General features: G+C 39.5%; 1 protein-coding gene across 1 annotated transcript; it reads left to right on the top strand.

Annotated features, from left to right (window-relative positions):
- The first annotated feature begins 1,703 nt into the window (after nt 1-1,703).
- Nucleotides 1,704-6,652, top strand: LOC136208849 (serine/threonine-protein kinase SRK2E). Its single transcript, XM_066000103.1, has 9 exons — nt 1,704-2,358; nt 3,352-3,426; nt 3,507-3,608; nt 3,679-3,732; nt 3,834-3,926; nt 4,192-4,284; nt 5,548-5,652; nt 5,747-5,845; nt 5,980-6,652. The coding sequence occupies exons 1-9, from the start codon at nt 2,182-2,184 to the stop codon at nt 6,262-6,264; spliced, it is 1,083 nt and encodes a 360-aa protein (XP_065856175.1). The 5' UTR covers nt 1,704-2,181; the 3' UTR covers nt 6,265-6,652.
- The last annotated feature ends 15,172 nt before the right edge of the window (nt 6,653-21,824 follow it).

The raw sequence follows: 21,824 nt of genomic DNA, 5'->3' as shown, positions 1-21,824 counted from the left end.
GGTCGGGCGTATGCGCATCACGCCCTATCAGTGGTGTGGGCGTATGCGTATCACGCCCGACCAGTGGTTAGGGCGTATGCGTATCACGCCCTCCCAGTGGTTCGGGCATGTGGCTATCACGCCCGCACCACTGGTCGGGCGTGATACTCATACGCCCGAACCGCAGATCGGGCGTGATGTTCATACGCCCGACTGCGATTCCGGTCGAATTTTTAAAAACTACAACAGATTCAATTCGATGCAAAAATCAACGAAATAAAACGGTAAATCTTACCATTTTAGCTTTTCCTTTACGGTTTCTATCACCATCCATGATTCGGTTCACTAATTTGTCCGGATTTGAGCAAAAATCGTTTCAGCTTCTTGAGAGGTTTTGAGTTTTTTGAAATTTAGTGCAAAGGGTATTTCGATCTATTCACGGGGCTAGAAGTATAAATTTAGGGCTGGGTTTAGTAAATCACTTAATTAATATACCACTAAAATGTAGTTAAATGAATATTTTTCATATTGTTGGTTTACTTTTAGTAAATGAAAAAATAAAATTTATTTAGGTAAAAGGTAATAATTAGAGATAAAAAAAAGTCATTTAAAATAGATAATGCAATAAACTAATTGAAAAAACTACTAAAACTAGCATTTTCCAAATCAGAGGTTTGAATCTAATAAGCTTGGTACCTTAAGAAATATTTCATAGAATCATATTTTACACGTGGGTCAATATCACCATTCGAATAATGAGGATTCACATATATACCGTCCGATCTGAAGTAAGAAATATTCCCTAAAGATGCAAACGGTACCCTCCGACCATATGAAGCGATATCTACCGTATGTTCCAATAGTAGTACGACAAAGGAAGGGAAACCATTAGATCATGATATACGATTACGCAAAAGATATAAGGTACATGATAGAATGTGTCGTCTGACACCATAACGATCTGAAGGCCTTAGACCCAATGAAACGATGACACCTAACATCACGTTTGCTACATGATAGTCACCATCTGACGTCATTACAATCTAAATGTTGCAGAGCCAACCGAAAGCTGATATGTGTCCGATGAGTAAGTAGGACACATTTTCAAGATTACAGCAGTTACTGTTGACAACCACTATAACAAAAAAAAAAAAACACATGAAATATATAAACACTATAATTGTCAATATTCCTATTATCTTCAACTTTTTATTAACTTAAGCATCAGTGTGGGTTCACCAGAAGTCGATGACTCACTAACCAAACCAAATAGCATTCCAATTTCAAATCATCAAAAAAGTTCTAGAAAATAACACATTATTACATCAAAGCTCTTTCAAACCTTTTTCTTTTTATCCAATACAACTATTAGAACTTTATTAGATTTTCAAATTACAAAGAGTCTTAAAACAAAATAATTAAAAAAGTTCAGAACAAAAAAAAAAGAAACTTTAGATTTAACTATGAAAGAATAAATAAAAAAGAAAATGTTGATCACATCAAGGCAAGAAGAACGAAAGACCAAGACCGTAGCATATAATAATGATGTTCCCCTCCTCGTGATTTGCGAAACCTTATCCAACTTAATTCCCCCAAAGGTCATTACATCTTACTCCTATTCAGTGAAGAGGCAAGGGCAATTCAGTCATTTCAAAACATCACTGACTTTGAGACAAATAATACACCATTGTCCAAAAAGGAAATATTTTTTAAAAAAACACACTCTCTCTCTCCAACGGTTTTGGATAGAAAAAGCAGAGAGAGAGCTACAGTAACTAAATTTCTTTCGTTAGGTTTCCTTATTGAGAAGGGGAACCATGTTAAATTAAATCAAAGTTTTGAGTCTTTTTGGGGGTTTTGTTTTAGTGTTGTCAGATATTATAGTGCGGTAAAAGCAGCTTTCACGAGCTACCTTTCTTTCTTTCTTGCACTGCAACTCTTTCTCTGTTATCCAAAAAAAATCCCTAATAAGCAGAGAAAAACCCATATGGGTGGGTGAGCTTTTCACGAGGTTACGCCTATCTTTAGTCTTTTTCCTTTACCATCCAATCCACTGGTTCACGTCTCGCCACTTCATCTTCTTCTTCTTCTTCTTCTCCCTTCGATTCGATTCCATTCCTCTTCATGATCATGATAATGTGAACCATTTAATTTACTAGTGTTTTTCTGCTACGATTTGGGTTTTTCTTTTTTTCAATTGAAATGGATCGATCAGCTGTAACAGTTGGTCCGGGTATGGATATGCCGATTATGCATGATAGTGACCGATACGAGCTTGTCCGAGATATCGGTGCGGGGAATTTCGGTGTAGCGAGGTTGATGAGAGACAAGCAGACTGATGAACTTGTTGCTGTCAAGTATATCGAGAGAGGTGAGAAGGTTAGTGTTTTTCTGATTTCCCCCCCTTTTTTCAAAGTGAAGTTTTGAGTTTGTTTTCTGGTTAATGATAGAAGTTCTTGGAACTTAGCGGCTATTGAGCTTGATCTTTAGTTTATTTTTATGAATAGGAAGTTGGGAACATTTAGTTTAGTAGCAAAATTAATGGCTGATTTATCTCTGCTTTAGGTTTACAAGTATTGCTCTGTTTGTTGTCTGTGCAACTACTTAATTAACTTATATATGCATTTGGCCCATTTTGATAGGGTTTTTCTATTTGGTTTTTGTTTCAAAAAGAATTAGGATGTCGTTTGTAGCATTTGTTGAGAAGTTCAACAAGTTCTGAACTCCATGGGAAATGTAATTTGGATTTGAATTTTGCTATTACCTATGATGCATATGATGCATGGAAACTCATCATAGCACGCATTTCAGCGTTTCCGCCAGATGTGGGGAAAGGAAACTCTAAGAAACTGATATGAAACGTTTTTGGGGCAGGTTTCTATAATTATACCTAAAATATGAAATGATCCTCTCAGTTTTTAACGGTTTCTCTGCCTATTTCACTAAAATTCTAGAAATTCAAACTTTCTATTTTGCATTTGCAATTACTATTCAGTCTAAGATTAGAAAAATTGAAACTTCCTATTTAACTCATATCTCTTGAACCCGATTGAGCTTGGACTTGTTCATTTTCTTCTTCCTTCTTGTTTTTTTTAATATTTATAAATATTCCCATATATTTTTTATTTTTAAACGTTTCCCACGTTTCCGTTTCCTATGTTTTTAGAAATTACGTCTCCTGGTGTCTGTTTCCGCTTCCGTTTCCGTATCCATTTCCATATTCCGTGCAACGTAGGCTATTAGTTATTGAAATTGCAAGTTTCTACATCTGAGTGATGGTGGATTGATTTCCCATAGCTGAATGTGGACCGTTATTAATTTGCCAAAGAACAGAATTTGAAGCTCATGTATGTTGATTTTTATCTGTAACAGATAGATGAAAACGTACAAAGGGAAATTATTAACCACAGGTCATTGAGGCATCCAAACATTGTCAGATTCAAAGAGGTTAGTCAATTCCCGTTATGCCGATTTCTTTTTTTCCAGAGGAAGACTTCTGATTCTTATGTTCAATAATGCATATACAGGTTATATTAACACCAACACACCTGGCTATTGTGATGGAGTATGCATCTGGTGGGGAGCTTTTTGAGCGGATATGCAATGCGGGGCGCTTCAGTGAAGATGAGGTACTTATTATCAATATATTATTTTAGTGGTCTTTCGGATTTGCTTATTGTTCTCTGACATTCGATGCAGGCACGATTCTTCTTCCAACAACTTATATCAGGAGTTAGCTACTGTCATGCAATGGTTAGTAATAGTACGTTATTGTCTTGGATGATTGATGTTACTTATCCGGATGGTTACAAACTGACTTGGTTTCATTTCTTTTTATTTGCTCCTTTGTGAAGCAAATATGTCACCGCGACTTAAAGCTGGAGAATACATTGTTGGATGGAAGCCCAGCACCCCGTCTCAAGATTTGTGACTTTGGTTACTCCAAGGTACAACACTTCGTTCTTGTTTTTGCTCTTAATTATTAAGACATAATCCATATAGCAATTTCGTGAATCCATATATAGTTGGACGACATTTTGGAGATTTTTTCATGACGACTAAGCAATGTATTTGGAATTTTCTGGTCTTCATGTGAGCTCATATGTTTAATGTACAACATCGTTCTGTTTATTTTGTAATTTTACGTTGCTTTTGTTTTGGTGTGTGCTATCATTATTCTTGATATTCTCCCGTGTTTCATACTTTGAGCAGTCATCAGTTCTCCATTCACAACCAAAATCTACTGTTGGGACTCCTGCATATATAGCACCAGAAGTGTTGCTTAAGAAGGAATATGATGGCAAGGTAATAAAATTCTCCCCGTTTCTAGTTAGAAATTTGGTTTGAACTCTTAAAGTCGTGGAACTAATATCATGTAAAATTATTTCAGAGATCTCAATTTTGTGGTCTTATATAACTTGGTAGCTAGAGCCTCCCCTTCTGGGATCATGTTCGTCTTTTGAGTTATTTATATAATTATTATCTCATGTCAGCTTAGAAACCTTTGTGTTAGTTATGCACCTTCTATCAACTTATGTGATGCTATGAGGTCATTAGGTAAATGATTGACTTACCTGTCTGAAGTTGCCCTCTATCGTTAATGCTTCAACTGAACTTGCAAAATCTCAGGCAGAAACGATAATATACCTGCTATTATTGGTAGTCTGAAGCTTGATAAATGTAAGAATAAAATAATGCTTCATGTTGCAAGATAAAATCTGGTAGAATTAGGAAGTAGATCTTAAATGGAAGTAAAAGAAACGAGTGGGGATTGCATTCACGGTGCACATCCTAAATAAATAAATCCTGTAGAACGAACATTATGTAGGATGAAAACATCTCCAATTTCAAAATTTGACTACAACTTCAACTTAGAAGAGAGAGAGACAGCTAATCAAACTTGCATATTGAGTCACAAAGACAACATAAATTACCATGACTAAAAGAAAATATCAGTTGAATTTGAATTTGTAACTGCAGTAGATGTGAAACACTATAAAAAAAGAGCTGCAGTTGGACTAAAAGATTGAGTACGGGCTTTCTATGTTGGTATAATGAACTCCGAAGGAACTTTGAGTTCAGTTGTGTGGCATCTATATCCAACTGGCTTTTGTGAAGAAAATAAGGGAATTTGTTGAGCTATGAATGGGCTTTGAGAGTTTTACCATTTTATATGATTAATCGGGCAACCGGTTAGGGAAAAGAAAGGAGAGGAAAATATTGCTTTTATTCGTTTTGAGGTAACGGATAGATCAGAAGCAATTAATTGGCTTTGCCACATAGATGATTACGTCCCTCGTGTGCCTGCCCAAGCAGTTAGGAAATAAATGTTGCAGGTTAAGGCAAGATATGAAGTTGTTTTACACTGAGAAACTTCAGTTATAGAAATCAATTCTCATGGCAATATTTTTGAAATATTCAAATGTATCGGGTAATCGCAATTGTAAGGGATACTGTCGCTGACTTGTAGCAAAAAAAAAAAAAAAAAAAAAAAACTCTATATTTATAGTACCTGTATTTAGATTAGGATGTACACTTAACTCTTTTTGCATATTTTCCATTATTCAGATTGCAGATGTGTGGTCTTGTGGGGTAACTTTATATGTGATGTTGGTGGGAGCATACCCTTTTGAGGACCCTGACGAGCCTAAAAACTTCCGCAAGACGATACATGTAATATATTCTATTTATATCCTTCTCAAGGCATTACCTTATGATTGATCTTTTGCCAAGATAATTAATGTAGTTCGTTGCTCGTTTGTTACAGCGAATTTTGAATGTCCAATACTCAATTCCTGATTATGTTCATATATCTCCCGAGTGCCGGCATCTCATCTCGAGAATTTTCGTAGCTGACCCTGCACAGGTCAGTGTATCCTTCTTGATTCATTCCTCTCTCTTAGCAAGCTCCGATACATGAAATTATGATTATTTTGGTGTGCGGAGATAGTGAGGTAAAGATGAGAGATTTTGCTGATTTGAAAAAAGTTTCTGCAACAGAGGATAAGCATTCCTGAGATTCAGAATCACGAGTGGTTTCTGAAGAATCTTCCAGCTGATCTTATGGACGAAAACGCAATGAACGAGGAGCCAGATCAGCCGATGCAGAGCAATGATGAGATAATGCAGATAATATCAGAAGCCACCATACCAGCACCAGGTGCCCGGAATCTGAATCAGTATTTAACAGGTAGTCTGGACATTGATGATGAGATGGACGACGATTTAGAGAGTGACCCGGAACTTGACATGGATAGCAGTGGAGAGATTGTGTATGCAATGTGAAGAAGAAGTCAATCAATCAAACGAGTGGTTGATTGTTTTGCTTTTGCAATGGAGATGAAAAACAAGCTATAAATTAACTTGAAATTCCATGTGCAGTGCATACATGTTCTTCTCTTCTCTTGGCTTAAATGGATTGATTTGCTTCTACTTTACTCTTTTAACTCTTTGTGTAATATGCTTTTGCCACGTCCCTAGTGGTATTTATATGGACTCTTGTAATGTAATAAAGTCCTAGTAGTCTTTGTATTTAATTTCTATTACTTACCTCTGCATAGGGGGCTTTGCGGGTGTAACAGCCTGTCGAATACTGTGTTAATATTGTCGTTCCTTCCTAAACCAGAGAGTCGGTTCTGATACTAATTATAATATAATAGTTACTTTTCTTCTATTTTCAATGTGAGATTTTTTTCATTTCCGTCTCTATCTCCATCTTTATGGCGCTTTTTTGTTCGAGTCTTATCTCGGCGTTACCGATTCCAGATTGGATTATTATATGTCCATCAACTTCCGACTGACTTGTCTCTGAACCACACATCATCATGCATGAAGAGTCGGATTTGTTGGATCTAATACCATTTGTAACAACCTGATCCAATATCTAATAGAAAATTTGAACCAGCTAGTCGAATTTTCCAAACAAGTTTGTTTATAAACTAAGCATTTTTGTATATTTTTTACATGTTGTTTATAACTGTTTTAATAGCATAGTTTAGGCATTTTTTGTGATTAAGTTGTATTTGGAAGCTTTAAATATTGATATTTTTGACATGTTTATAACAGAATAAATATTTTAGACGTAATTGATGTTCAAAATGTTCGATGTGACAATTAAATAACGAGTCAAATAATATTAGAACAGTCTGTTGATTTTTTTAAGAGTAAAATTGATATTATTTAAAAACATTAAAGGTAAATGATAAAGGGTACCCTAAGTTTTATAAACTATTGTGAGCGTTCGGTCCTTTAGTTGGAAAGGTCCGTTTTTACATTGCATCGTCACTTAACGTTTTTAAGGATGACACGAAGTGTGTCCCTTCCGGTGCATGTATTACTTCGCCTTTCTATCATGTTTTTAGGCTAATTCGATATGTCAGAGTCGCCACTCGGAATTAATGTTCGGGAACATATAAATTAGATGACATACGAGCTCACACTATGCCATCTCTTCAAAATTAGGTTCGTGAATTAAATTTTTTAAAGGGTTTCATTAATAAAATCCTAGACTTGTTTTCTGTTAAAATATCAAATATTTCTATATCATTTTCGGTTCATATACATTCACCACACAACTTGATGAAAACTATAAATAAATTCGGAATTATAGATTACATCCCAAATGAATATCGAAATCCTATATAATTGGCCTAAACAGATAAACGTTAGCTGCGAGACGTTGGGACCCGTCTTTTAGATTACGATACCGGACTCGATCACATAGGACTTAATGTATTGGTTAAAAAGTACAAAGACCATATAATTGGTTAACCTATATTTTATAAATACTTTTTAGATTTCAGATTTCAAATTTCCATTTCATTTTTTTTAATATAACAGAGAATATAATCAGGGTTATAAATGAGTGGAGTGACTCACGGTTCATCATTTAGCTCGATAAAAACTTGATTGTATTAGACTCGATTTATAAACTAGTTGAGTTTTAGTACGATTTTAAGGCTCGATTCATGAAAGAGTCTAAATTGAACATGATAAGGGGTTTTAGTAGGATTTGAAGGCTCAATTCAACTCTAAGAATATGCTTGTTTTGGGGTTAGAAGAGATTAATTAAAAAGAGGTTATTTTCCTAACCTTGCTTGAAAAAGAGTTTAAATGGAGGTGGGATTAAATGAAGATTAGAAAATCTTGAAATAACCTCAATTTTAGTCTTACCAAATTAGTGAGATCTGAAGGTTCATTAAATAACATTTCTTCCCCTCCCTTTAATGAACCTTATCAAATTTTCATCCAAACAGACCCAAATACAGACCCTAATAGTTAGGATAGCTAGAAATGAGATTTGAAATTGATGAATCGGAAAACATTACACTTAAGATCGGATTGTTTTTAATGTTGAGGCAAATTCCGCTCCCTCTACAATCATAACCATAAGCCTAAAGTTAGGGTAATTAATTTATTAGTCTCTATATTTTAACAAAACACACTGTTTAGTCCCTATATTTTCAAAAATACATGGTAAGGTTTCTAACCTTTTTCTCAGTGAACTGTTTAGTCATTCCGTCTGTTTGTTAGATTTTTTTACCGTTTATGACTTCGAAAATGACTAAATTACCCTTCACTATTTACCTTCAAACTTCAGAAGAAAAAATCCAATTTAGAAGAAGAAGCTATTTGTATGGAGAACAAAAAAAAGAACAGACCCCATGCTTACGAATTTGAACGATTAAGAAGAAAATCAAGAAGAAGAACACTCAAAGTTGATTTCTGATGCATTAGAGTTTAAAGGAAAGGAAAATAAAGGAAAAGAAGAACGCAAATCCAAATTGACTAACAAAATCTTTATGAGAGTCTAACGACGGGGACTAAACAGTTTACCGAGAAAAACGTTAGGGACTAAACAGTTCACCGAGAAAAACTTTAGGGACTTTACCGTGTGTTTTTAAAAATACAGGGACTAAACAGTGTGTTTTGTCAAAGTATAAGGACTAATAAATTAATTACCCCTAAATTTATAATATATCTCTAAATTCTCTAAATGTTTTTATAAATTTATGGGAGTTCAAATTAGATTGACTTGTATGCTTTTTATTTTTATTTTTTTTACTGAATGGAGAATCATTATATTAAATCTTGCTGAACATTGTCATGTATCAGAGGAAAAAGAAAAAGGACTGAATTGGTTATTTACCATTCAAGTCAGTTATTAGTTATTTCCAACTTATTTAGTTATTTTGTTTGTTTTACTGTTATTTATATTCCATATTTGGATTGATTAGGTGGATTGTAGTCATTTAAGGTTATGTGAATCCTTAGACAATTTGTTATGCTATTTTGTCATTTAGTAAGGTTGTTATACAATAGTGTACCATCACAGTTGTCCCTTGTACCCAAATTTGTACTCACTCTATTTAGAGCTGAGCACATGGCCATGACCAAATAATCAATGAAATTATCAAATTATTCCTTTCTATTTTCTACTCCTTTCTCTCTCTTTTTTTCTCTCATCTCCTTCTACTCTCAAATTCATCATTCTTCAGGTCACTAACCTGACATTGGTATCAGAGATATTCTATCCTCCGGCCACCGTTTATGGTCAGTAACTCCATCAAAAGACGAACTCGAGCAGCGGCCAGAAAAGCCCAGACAGCCATGGAAGCTCTTGAACAACAACTTCAAAAGCTCACTGAACATTTCAACAACAGATTTGAGGCAGCTGCTGAGAAGGCAGAGAAAACGCAAGCCCAACTTCCAGACGTCCAGACTGCCCAGCAAAATCAACTCATCAACTTACGTTTAGAGCAAAACCAACTCCGTAAGACTCAAATGGACTCTCAAGAGTCTTTGGAGGATAAAATGTGCCATATCTTGGCCAAGTTATCTAACCCCCAACCAGCAAACCCTGGTTCACTCCATACAACCAACCAAGGAATTTCTTCCTCCTAAGTCATCACCCCACAAACTTATCATATCAACAGAAACACTGCTGCCTATGGAGACCATCAAGAGAGGGGAATATTAGGCAGCGGACCACAAGGAACAATCACTAAAGAACCAGCAACCAACAACAAGGCACCTTTCTTCAACAAACTTCTTCCAAAATGTGATTTACCTTCCTTTGATGGCACATATGTGGATCTGTGGATCAGTAAATGCCTCAGATATTTTCAGCTCTTTGAAGTAGCTCAAGAGAAGAAGGTGGAGCTAGCAGGCCTTTACTTGCAAGGTAAGGTTGAAAAATGGTACAAGGCCTTTACTTGCAAGGTAAGGCTGAAAAATGGTACAGAAACTGGATTCCTACTAATCCATTAGTTTCTTGGGAAGATTTCTTGGTGGAAATAGAGAAGAGGTTTAGAGGAACTGCAATAGAAGATGTGGTGCAACAAATAGAGCAGCTCAAGCAAGATTCCACTGTGGATGCATACCAAGATCAGTTTGAATCCATTAAGCTGAAAATGGAGAAGGTCCACTGAGGCCTATTACATTTCCAGTTTCATAACAGGATTGAAACCAGAAATTAGACCATCTATGAGGAAATCTGACCCTACTAGCCTCTATGCAGCCATCAAGTCTGCCAAACTTCAAGGGCTTGATTGGATGGAGGGTTTAGAGGGGTTAGTAAGGGAAGGGTTAGTAAGGGTTGATAGAAACCCTTGTTTGGTAGGGGGAAGGGTTAGTAAGGGTTTCTACAAATCCATGTTTGGAACACAAAAAAATTAGAAGGGTAAGGGTTTGGAGGGGTTTTGGAGGGTTTCTTTTTAAAAAATTCCATCCAATTTTCAACCCTCCAATTTGGTGGGTTTGGAAGGGTTAGAAATTACCCTTCCTTCCCCTTACTTCCCTTTCCTTACCTTTCCCTACCCTTCTCTACCCTTCCCTTACTAACTCTTCCATATCCTTCATCCAATCAAGCCCCAAGAGTCACATTTAAAGGATTTGATGGAGGTCCTGAAGCCAAAACCCACATTTCGACCCCCTCAAAATACCAAACCCTGTATTCCTAGTAATTCATCTAACCCTAAGTCCCCTTCAAACACATTTCCCTCATCAAACCCTATGGAAGGCAAGTCTGCTCCTAACCCTGCAGGAATGAAGAGAACCCCTGAGACATGCTACAAATGTGGAGATCGTTATTTTTCAGGTCACCAATGCAAGAAGCTTATTGCCATTACAACAGAAGGAGAGGATGAAGAAGATGGTGACCAAGACATTGAGCAAGAAAGAAAGAACTCAAATGAAGACCAAGTTGCAAAGGAGCAAATATTGGTGTCTATCAATGCCTTGGATGGAGGTTTCACTGACACTACTATGAAGCTAAGAGGTACTCTCAATAGAAAACCAATAATGATTCTCATTGATAGTGGTAGTACTCATAGCTTTGTGGATGCAAATTTAACTAAGGAAGTAAAGTTACCCTTAATTGAGATCAAACTTGTTACTGTGACAGTAGCAGCTGGAAGGCAACTGTCAGTTACCTCCAAATCTAACAATTGTAATTGGGTTATGCAGAACACTAAGTTTTGTTTTACTTTAAGGGTTCTTGACTTAGGTGATTATGATATAATCCTAGGAGTGGATTGGATGAGGAATCATACTCCAGTAACCTTTGATTTTGAGGATAACAGTCTATTGGTGAACAAGCAAGGAAAACAAATTGAGTTGAAGGGTATGAAGGAGGAAATGACCTTAAAAATGATGTCCCTAAAGTCTGTTAACAAATTAGTGACTAGAGGGTGGAAGGGGATCACCTCTAAACTCTTCCTTATGTTGTCTAGAAGTGACCAGGAGTCAGACATGGAACCATCTGACACCCTTATCACTCATTCACCAACCCCTGCACCTATCCAAGCTCTCTTAGCCAAAAATGACCACATGTTCCAACCACCAGTAAGCTTACCACCTCAAAGAACCCATGATCACTACATACCCCTCAAGAATGCCATAGAACTAGTTAATATAAGACCTTATCATTACTCTCATCATCAGAAGAATGAAATAGAGAGATTGGTTGAAGAAATGCTGGAAAATGGAGTGATAAGGCCCAACAATAGTCCTTATGCCTCTCCTATTCTGTTGGTAAAGAAGAAAGATGGAACATGGAGGTTTTGTGTGGACTTTAGGGAATTGAATAAGTCAACCATTAAGGACAAATTCCCCATTCCTGTTATTCAGGAGTTGATAGATGAGCTGCAAGGAGCTACAATCTTTTCTAAGATTGATCTCAGAGCTGGTTACCACCAGATAAGAATGAAGGAAGAAGACATATGCAAAACTGCTTTTAGAACTCATTCTGGGCATTATGAGTTTGTAGTAATGCCTTTTGGCCTTACCAATGCCCCTGCTACCTTCCAATTTCTCATGAACACCATCTTCATACCCTATTTAAGGAAATTTGTATTAGTCTTTTTCGACGACATACTTATATACAGCCCTGACTTAACGTCTCATTTGGAGCAATTGACTCTGGTATTTCAGCTGCTAACCCAACACCAGTTGTTTGCTAAGGCCTCCAAGTGTGATTTTGGAATGAGTCATATTGCTTATTTGGGCCATATCATTTCCAAAGAAGGAGTAGCTACTGACCCTGAGAAGATCTCAGTTATGGTGCATTGGCCCTTACCTACTACTCTTAAGAGCTTGAGAGGATTTCTCAGACTGACAGGGTATTATAGACGATTTGTTAAAGGATATGGAGCAGTAAGTAGACCATTGACAGACCTATTGAAGAAAGATCAATTCAACTGGACTGAAGCAACCACTACAACTTTCAATTGTCTTAAGCAGCGGATGACCCAAGCTCTAGTGCTAGCACTACCCGACTTCAGTCAACCCTTCACACTTGAATGTGATGCCAGTGGAATAGGAATTGGTGCAGTCTTGATGTAGCACCAAAGACCAATATGCTATTTATCTAAATCCTTGTGTCCAAGGAACCAGAAGCTTTCAGCCTATGAGAGGGAATTATTGGCCATTGTTCAAGCAATTACCACATGGAGGCCTTACCTAGAGAACACCCCATTTGTAATCAAGACTGATCACCAGAGTATCAAGCACTTACTCGAGCAGAGACTTCACACAGCTATACAACATAAGGGAATCTCCAAGTTACTTGCACTTGAATACACAATTCAGTAGAAGAAGGGAAGTGAAAATAGAGTTGCAAATGCCTTGTCTAGGCAGCATGAACCTAATGAGTCAGAGATACTAGCCCTATCTATGGTGGTTCCTACTTGGTTGGAAGAAGTGCAAGCCTCATACCAGAGTGATGCAAAAGCAACTAGATTGGTGCAACAATATGCTATACATAACTATTCTTATACTAATGGAGTTTTATATTATAAACACATGATCTATATTGGTGGTCATACTCCTCTACGAAGCAAATTGGTCAAACTTTGCAACAATTCACCCGTGGGAGGTCATTCAGGGATCAGGGGAACCCTACCCATGCTTCAACAACACTTTTATTGGCCAAAGATGTCCTGTCACAACTTGGGTGACTGCTTGTGACACTTGTCACAGATGCAAAGCCGATCATGCACCATACCCGGGTCTCCTGCAACCTTTACCAGTTCCTGAATCAGCTTGGAAGGACATTGCCTTGGACTTTGTGGAAGGCCTTCCTAAATCAGCAGGGTATGACACTATTTTGGTGGTGGTGGACAGATTCACTAAAACAGGCCACTTCATACCTTTGACACATCCATTTTTTGCAACTACAGTTGTCAAGGCCTTTCTCAGTGACATATTCAAACTGCACGGTATGCCTCGAACTATAGTTTCAAATAGAGACATAATTTTTACTGGATTTTTTTGGAGAGAATTGATGAAGATGCTAGGCACTGAATTGCTATTTAGTAGTGCCTACCATCCTCAAACAGATGGCCAATCAGAACGATTGAATCAATGTCTGGAAGGGTACTTACAGAGCATGTGTTTCCTCACTCCTAAGAAATGGGCTCACTAGTTAAGTTTGGCTGAATACTGGTACAACTGTACCTTCCATAGTGCTTTTAAGATGACTCCATTCCAAGCTCTATATGGAATTGCACCTCAATTGCCCATTCTTCCTTCAACTGAGTCAACTGTTGCTGCTGTGGGTGATATGCTACAACTTCGGCAGGAAATGAATATGGCACTCAAGGATTGCTTAACACGAGCTCAGAACCGCATGAAGCAGTTTGCTGACAAGAAAAGGTCTGATATGGAATTCAAGGTTGGTGACTGGGTTTTCCTTAAGTTGCAGCCCTATAGGCAATCTACCATTGCCATTCGAAGTTCACAGAAGCTTTCAACAAAATATTATGGGGCCTTCAAGATCATTGCCAGAATGGGAAAGTTTGCCTACAAGTTACACCTGCCCCAACATTGCAGAGTGCATCCAGTATTTCATGTTTCTCTTCTTAAGAAGAAACCTGATCCTCAACAAGCTCCATTAACTACTATTCCTCCTATTGATGATGGACTGATTGTAGTTCAACCTCTCAAGGTCATCAACACCAGAAACGCAATTATGCAGGGCAAGGCAGTGCATCAGTTGCTTATCTTGTGGACATGAATGTCTGCTCTAGATGCCACTTGGGAAGATTATGACCACCTGACAGGTCAATTTCCAGATTTTATTCATTCTTGGGGATAAGAATGTGCCAAAGGAGGAGGCATTGTCACGTATCAGAGGAAAAAGAAGAAGGACTGAATTGGTTATTTACCATTCAAGTCAGTTATCAGTTATTTCCAGCTTATTTAGTTATTTTGTTTGCTTTGCTATTATTTGTATTCCATATTTGGATTGATTAGGTGGATTGTAGCCATTTAAGGTTATGTGAATCCCTAAAGAATTTGTTATGCTATTTTGTCATTTAGTAAGGTTGTTATACAGCAGTGTACCATCACAGCTGTTCCTTGTACCCAAATTTGTACTCACTCTATTTAGAGCTGAGCATGTCACGGGGCCTACCATCCGGACCCGTGCGGCGCTTACTTGTCTCCCCCGAAGTAAGCCAGCCAAGGGAACTAGATCACTCTAGCTGCAAAGATCACATGCAAGGGTTAGATAGGAACCACATGTAGTGAATATAATAGCATACATACGATAGCAACATAAGGACAAGCATCTCAATCAGGCACACACATGGATAACATATAGGACACTCAAGAAGGAACAATACGCGGATGATGTTATTCATAGATAAGCAACAGTGTTACACCACGGGTCCCATCTCATAGTAGTAGGGGGGCAACTACTAGAGATGGTAGACTACCAACAACCGAGTGACTGTCCAGTATGACAGGTCACTCCCCCTATAGTGTTTCTTATACCAACTTGAGTCCTACTGACAATGGCTATTACAAAGCTCCATATAACACAATAGAGTAAGTCTCTCCCCATTGTTACATAGTTTGATTACAAAGATAATCCCCCCTTACACTCTCCCCCACTCAGAGGTTCGACGTCCCTGTCGAACGGGTCTTGATGAAGTCTTCAATCTTGTTTTGGAAAGGTTGGAGGTCGGTTGCTTTCTCCCAGCTTGTTTCTTCTATTCCTTGAGCTTTCCACTTGACAAGGTATTCTGTGTGCGGGCGGCGGTGACATGCCGTTGCTGTGCGTTCTGCAAGGATTTCTTCCACTTCTTTGCTCGCAGGTGCTTTCTTTGTAATTGGAGGTCGCTTTGATTTGTTGCGCTGATCGTCTACTGTGTCTGGGTGGTACTCCTTCAAGTTGCTGACATGGAACACTGGGTGGAATGACATCCACTGTGGGAGATCCAGTTTGTAGGCTACGGGTCCCACTTTAGCTAGGACTGGGAGGGGTCCCTCGTACTTCCTGACAAGTCATCTATCTCTGTTCCGTAGGCAGCGAAGTTGTTCAGGTCGAAGTTTGAGCAGGACCATGTCTCCCACTTGGAACTCTTGTGGACGTCGGCTTGTGTCCGCCCATTTCTTCATCCTCCTTAATGCCTTTGTCAAATGCGCCTTCGCGATCTCCTCGTTCTGTTTCCACTCTTTGGTGAATAGGTACGCTTTTGGATTTTTGCCTGTGTATGGAATGTCAACTGAATGAGGCACCAGCGGCTGTTGACCTGTAACAATTTCAAAAGGTGATTTATTAGTAGCAGAACTTTTCTGGCTATTAAAGCAGAATTGCGCCACATCCAACAAGGAAGGCCAATTTCGTTGACTGGCATTGACAAAGTGCCGAAGGTACTCTTCCAACATGCTGTTAAATCGCTCTGTTTGACCATCAGTCTGAGGGTGATAACTAGTGGACATATCGAGGCTCGACCCCAAGAGTCGAAATAATTCGGCCCAAAAGGTTCCCACAAACCGACCATCTCTGTCGCTGACAATACTCTTTGGGATTCCCCAATACTTGACTACCTGCTTGAAGAAAGCCTGTGCCGTCACTTCCGCAGTTGAATATTTTGGCATCGGAATGAAAGTTCCATATTTGGAAAACCTGTCAACCACCACCAAGATGGAATCGAAGTCGCCCACTCGGGGGAGGCTGGAGATGAAGTCGAGGGAGACACTTTCCCATGGTCGGTCTGGTACTGGCAGTGGCTGCAGCAGCCCTGCAGGTTTCTTTCTTTCGGCCTTGTCTTGTTGGCAGATTAGACACGTTTTTGTATATTCTCTCACATCATCTTCCATCCTTGGCCAGTAATAGTTTCACTGGAGGAGAGCTAGCATGCGGTGCCACCCCGGATGGCCTGCCCATAGTGTGTCGTGACATTCCTTCATCAGTGTCTTCCTCAGATTAGCGGCGGTTGGTACATACACTCTTTCCTTGATTGTTATTAACAAGTCATCGCTCATCCAGAACTGTCTGGTTTTCCCTTGCTTTGCCAGGTTGATGATAGAAGTTGCCTGAGGGTCTTTCTGTAGGTTGTCCCGGATCTGTTGTCGCAATGGGGATGATAGTTGACTGTTGGACAAAGAGGCTATTCTTGTCAACTCTGCTAATTCTGACTTCCGACTTAATGCGTCTGCCACTTGATTAATTTTCCCTGAGTGATACTCCAGTACAAAGTCAAATTCTGCTAACAAGCTTTGCCATCGGGCCTGTTTGGATGTCAATCCCTGTTGAGTCAGGAAATGACTAACCGCTGTGTTGTCTGTCTTTACTATGAACCTGGATCCCAACAGATAGTGGCGCCATACCCGCAGGCAATGTACGACTGCTAGTAACTCTTTCTCATGTGTGGAATATCGTCGCTCTGCATTGTTGAGCTTCATGCTTTCAAAAGCTATTGCTCGACCCTCTTGCATTATGACTCCTCCTAAGGCAAAATCGGATGCGTCTGTGTGAACTTCGAATGGCTTGCTCATATCCGGGATGGCTAACACAGGGTCTGCAATGACAGCTTGTTTTAAGTTTTCGAAGGATTTTTGACATTGGTCTGTCCACTCCCACTTGTTGTCTTTCTTCAGCAGATCCGTAAGGTCGACAACTCTCTCTGAGTAGCTTCTGATGAACTTCCGATAGTAGTTAGCCAATCCCAAGAAGGATCGCAGTTCTGTTGTATTCATAGGGACCTTCCAATCAACTATAGCCCGTACTTTACTCTTGTCCATGCTTATCCTCCCTTCCTCAATAATGTGGCCAAGGAATTTGATGCTCGTCTGACCAAATGCACATTTGGATAACTTGAGGAAAAGTTGATTCTCCCGCAGTTTCTGAAAAACTAGACGTAAGTGCTCCTGATGCTCCTTGAGGGTGGAACTATATATGACGATGTCGTCTAGGTAGACCACCACAAATTTGTCAAGATAGTCCCTGAATACCTGGTTCATTAAAGTACAAAAAGTCGCCGGAGCGTTTGTTAGTCCAAAGGGCATAACAAGATATTCGAAGGACCCATACCGAGTTACGCAAGCAGTTTTTGGAACATCCTCCTCCCTTACTCTGACTTGGTAATACCCGGAGCGTAGGTCGAGCTTAGTGAAGTATTTGGCTCCACTGAGTTGATCAAACAAGTCAGATATCATAGGAATGGGGTATTTGTTGCGCACCGTAATCTTATTGAGTGCTCGATAATCAACACACAGCCGCAGACTTCCATCTGCTTTCTTCTGGAACAGTACCGGGGCGCCATATGGGGCCTTCGATGGCCGGATGAAACCTGCCTCCAGCAACTCATCTAGTTGTTTCCTCAACTCTGCCAACTCAGGGGGAGCCATTCGATATGGTGCTTTTACTGGGGCCTTCGTGCCTGGCAGCAGATCAATAGCATGGTCAACATCTCGTTGTGGAGGTAATGTCTGTGGCAATGTCTCTGGCATAACATCTTGGAACTCCCTCATCACCCCTTCCAATATCCGAGGGACGATGACACTACCTTCTGAGTCGTCACCTTTAGGGACAACTATATATGATTGTTCCCCCCTCTTTATACCTTTCTTGAACTGTATTGCTGAAATGCATTTCTTCCCTCGGACTATGCTTAACGTTATCGGGACCATGCACGGATCCTGGTTCAAGAACAAAAGACAACCTGCTGACGCCATGGGTACTGCGAAACTCTGTTTCAGAAACTCCAACCCCAATACGACATCAAAGTCATCCATGGGTGCTATTGTGAACCCGATCGTCCCTGTCCAGGGTCCCAACTTGCAAGGTACATGTTGGGCTGTTCCGCTAATCGACTGAGCAGGTGAGTTCACAGCCTTAATCATTCCTGTCTCCCTCAACACATGGAGTCCTAAGCGGGAGGCTTTGGAGTCTGTTATGAAGTTGTCTGTCGCTCCGGTGTCGATCATGGCTCTCGTGTTCTTGCCATTGATTATCATCTCTACATACATGAGTCCCTTCTCTGAATTGTCTCCTGTCTCCTTTATTTTTTTTGCCAGAGCTCCCATGAATCGAAGGGATCCCATTACCGAGGGTTCAGAAGGTTCCCGTTGCCTTTCCCTTACGATGCTCCCTTCTTCCTGGGTCGTAAGTAGTGAGGCCAGAGATGATCTCTTTGGGCAATCTGCTGCCTTGTGCGATCCTGTGCAGAGCAAGCATGACATCGGCCTCGGTGTATATGACTGGTTCCTTTGTGGAAGGCTTCCTTGGGTCTGTGAGTAGGGACTTGTTGTCCTAGGTGGAGGATTCCTCCTTTCTGAGTAGTTCCCCAGGTAGGGTCGACGTTCAGAGTTGTTGGCGTTCCACGGCCGTCTTTCGCTTCCGGACGAGGAGTAATTTCGATCACCTCGGCCATTCCATGGCCTGCTCCATTTGTTAGTCCTGGAGTCTGAGTCTGCTCCGACCGGAAACTTTCTCTTCATGGTGCTACTAAAATCAGCTATGCTTTCAGCTGCTGCAATTGCTGAGAGATGATCTGTGGCTCCCCTTCTGATCACCTCACTATGAACCCAAGGTTTCAACCCCTTCAAAAAGCCAAAGAACTTTTCATCCTTTTGCATGTCCGGAATTTCTAAGGTAATGGCTTGGAAGCTTCGAACATATTCTCGGATATCGCCAGTCTGACGTAGTTCGCTTAGCCTATTTCTGGCTGAGAACTACGCATTTACAGGAGAGAATTGAGACTTCAGCTCTCGTTTGAAGTCTTCCCATGTGTTTACTGACCCTGAACTGGTCTGGTGTCTCCACCATAGCTTGGCATCCCCCTCTAAGTACATCGGTATGACTGCTAGTCGATCCGCATCGAGGCTTGTCTTTGTAGCTGTAAAATAACTCTCCACATCGAACAAGAAGTTGTCCACTTCCTTGGAGTCCCGAGTTCCTACAAAAGGTTTTGGATCTCGAATTTTGATTTTTACGGCTCCTTGATGACTTCCCCCATTTAGGGACAGAGATTCCACCTTCCTCTGTAGTTCATCCAGCTCCTGTTTGAGGGCATCAAACCCATCTCCTGTTTGATTTTGAGTTTTCTCTATACCCTCGAATAATCTTCTTTGATCTGCTTCGACATGGTTCATGGCTATTCTCAGCCTGTCTATCTCTTCTTCACCTGCAAAATGAGCATTCTCATTAATTCTGTTTGTCCCTTTTCCTCGAGCCACACCACTCCCAGGTGGTTAACCGGGAAGGGGATTGTTTTTCGCTATTACATCTCTAATAGCCTTTGCATTCGTCATCACGAACTCAAAAATTTCTGTTCGGGCAATCATTGCCCTAAAGATATCAGCATTAGCCACCACGGCTTGGAACAGTTCAATATTAGCCATCAAGGCCTCGGCCCCTGCCGGATTTATATTAGCCCTCCAGGCCTCGGCCCCTGCAGGATTTTCATTAGCCCTCAAGGCCTCAGCTCTTGCCGGATTTATATTAGCCATCACGGCCTCGGCCCCTGCCGGATTTTTATTTTCATCTCCGCCCTGGAGTTTCGACATTGCCTCTTCAAGGCTATCAATGCGTAGAAAAATTTCATTTGTATTGGCCCCCAGGCCTCCTCCATTTTCATCTTGGAGTCTTATAATGGCTTCTTCCATACGCTCGATCTGCCTGCAATTTTCTATCACTGCTATAGAAAGATTATCAAGATCGAGATCCTCAATTCGCTTTTCTATGGCATCCATGCGTTTGGCGTTTGCAATCGTCATGGTTCCTCCAAGTATCGTCAAACCTGGGCTCTGATACCAAATGTCACGGGGCCTACCGTCCGGACCCGTGCGGCGCTTACTTGTCTCCCCCGAAGTAAGCCAGCCAAGGGAACTAGATCACTCTAGCTGCAAAGATCACATGCAAGGGTTAGATAGGAACCACATGTAGTGAATATAATAGCATACATACGATAGCAACATAAGGACAAGCATCTCAATCAGGCACACACATGGATAACATATAGGACACTCAAGAAGGAACAATACGCGGATGATGTTATTCATAGATAAGCAACAATGTTACACCACGGGTCCCATCTCATAGTAGTAGGGGGGCAACTACTAGAGATGGTAGACTACCAACAACCGAGTGACTGTCCAGTATGACAGGTCACTCCCTCCTATAGTGTTTCTTATACCAACTTGAGTCCTACTGACAATGGCTATTACAAAGCTCCATATAACACAATAGAGTAAGTCTCTCCCCATTGTTACATAGTTTGATTACAAAGATAATCCCCCCTTACACTGAGCACATGGCCATGGTCAAACAATCAATGAATTATCAAATTATTTCTTTCTATTTTCTATTCCTTTCTCTCTCTTTCTTTCTCTCATCTCCTTCTACTCTCAAATTCATCACTCTTCGGGCCACTAACCTGACAAACATCAACAATATTAGTAGGAGAACCATTAAAATGAATAGTTATATTTGCTTAATATATTATTTGGCACTGAATTTGTCCAAAAAAAACTTGATTGGTCATCTGAACTTTTAAAGTGACCCGATAGCCTTCTAAACTTATATAATATACCTAATTAACCCCTTGAACTTGCGTAAAATATAATTAATGAATCAATTGCAACAAAATATACTGCATGCGGAAGATGTGTACATACATATTTAATCCACATAATATATTTAAAATGAAGTCCTTACTTGCTCAATTGTATTTTCTCTAATATTAGAATCGCATACCCGATATTGGTCATATTTACTTTTTTAAAACATGTGCAATACATGTTGTATTTAACTTTTTTTTTTTGTAACTGGGTGATTAAATGATTACATTTTATACAAATTCAGGGAGTTAACTGAATATTTTATGCAAGTTCAGAAAGCTATGGAGACACTTTAAAAGTTTAGGAACAATCAAAGTTTTTGGATAACTTTAGGGAGCAAATGATGTATTAAGCCAATTATATTTAAGTTGATCTTTTGATAATAATAATAAAGTAAAACTTTAATCGGATCAAAGAATGGATAATATACTAAAATAAGTTAAAGGTTTTTAGGAAAATATCAATTTACTTTCTATATATAAAATAGCACTAAT

This window comes from Euphorbia lathyris, chromosome 10 (assembly GCF_963576675.1).
Source record: "Euphorbia lathyris chromosome 10, ddEupLath1.1, whole genome shotgun sequence".
Classification (NCBI taxonomy): Eukaryota; Viridiplantae; Streptophyta; class Magnoliopsida; order Malpighiales; family Euphorbiaceae; genus Euphorbia; species Euphorbia lathyris.
This window is presented reverse-complemented; position numbering and strand designations above follow the sequence as displayed.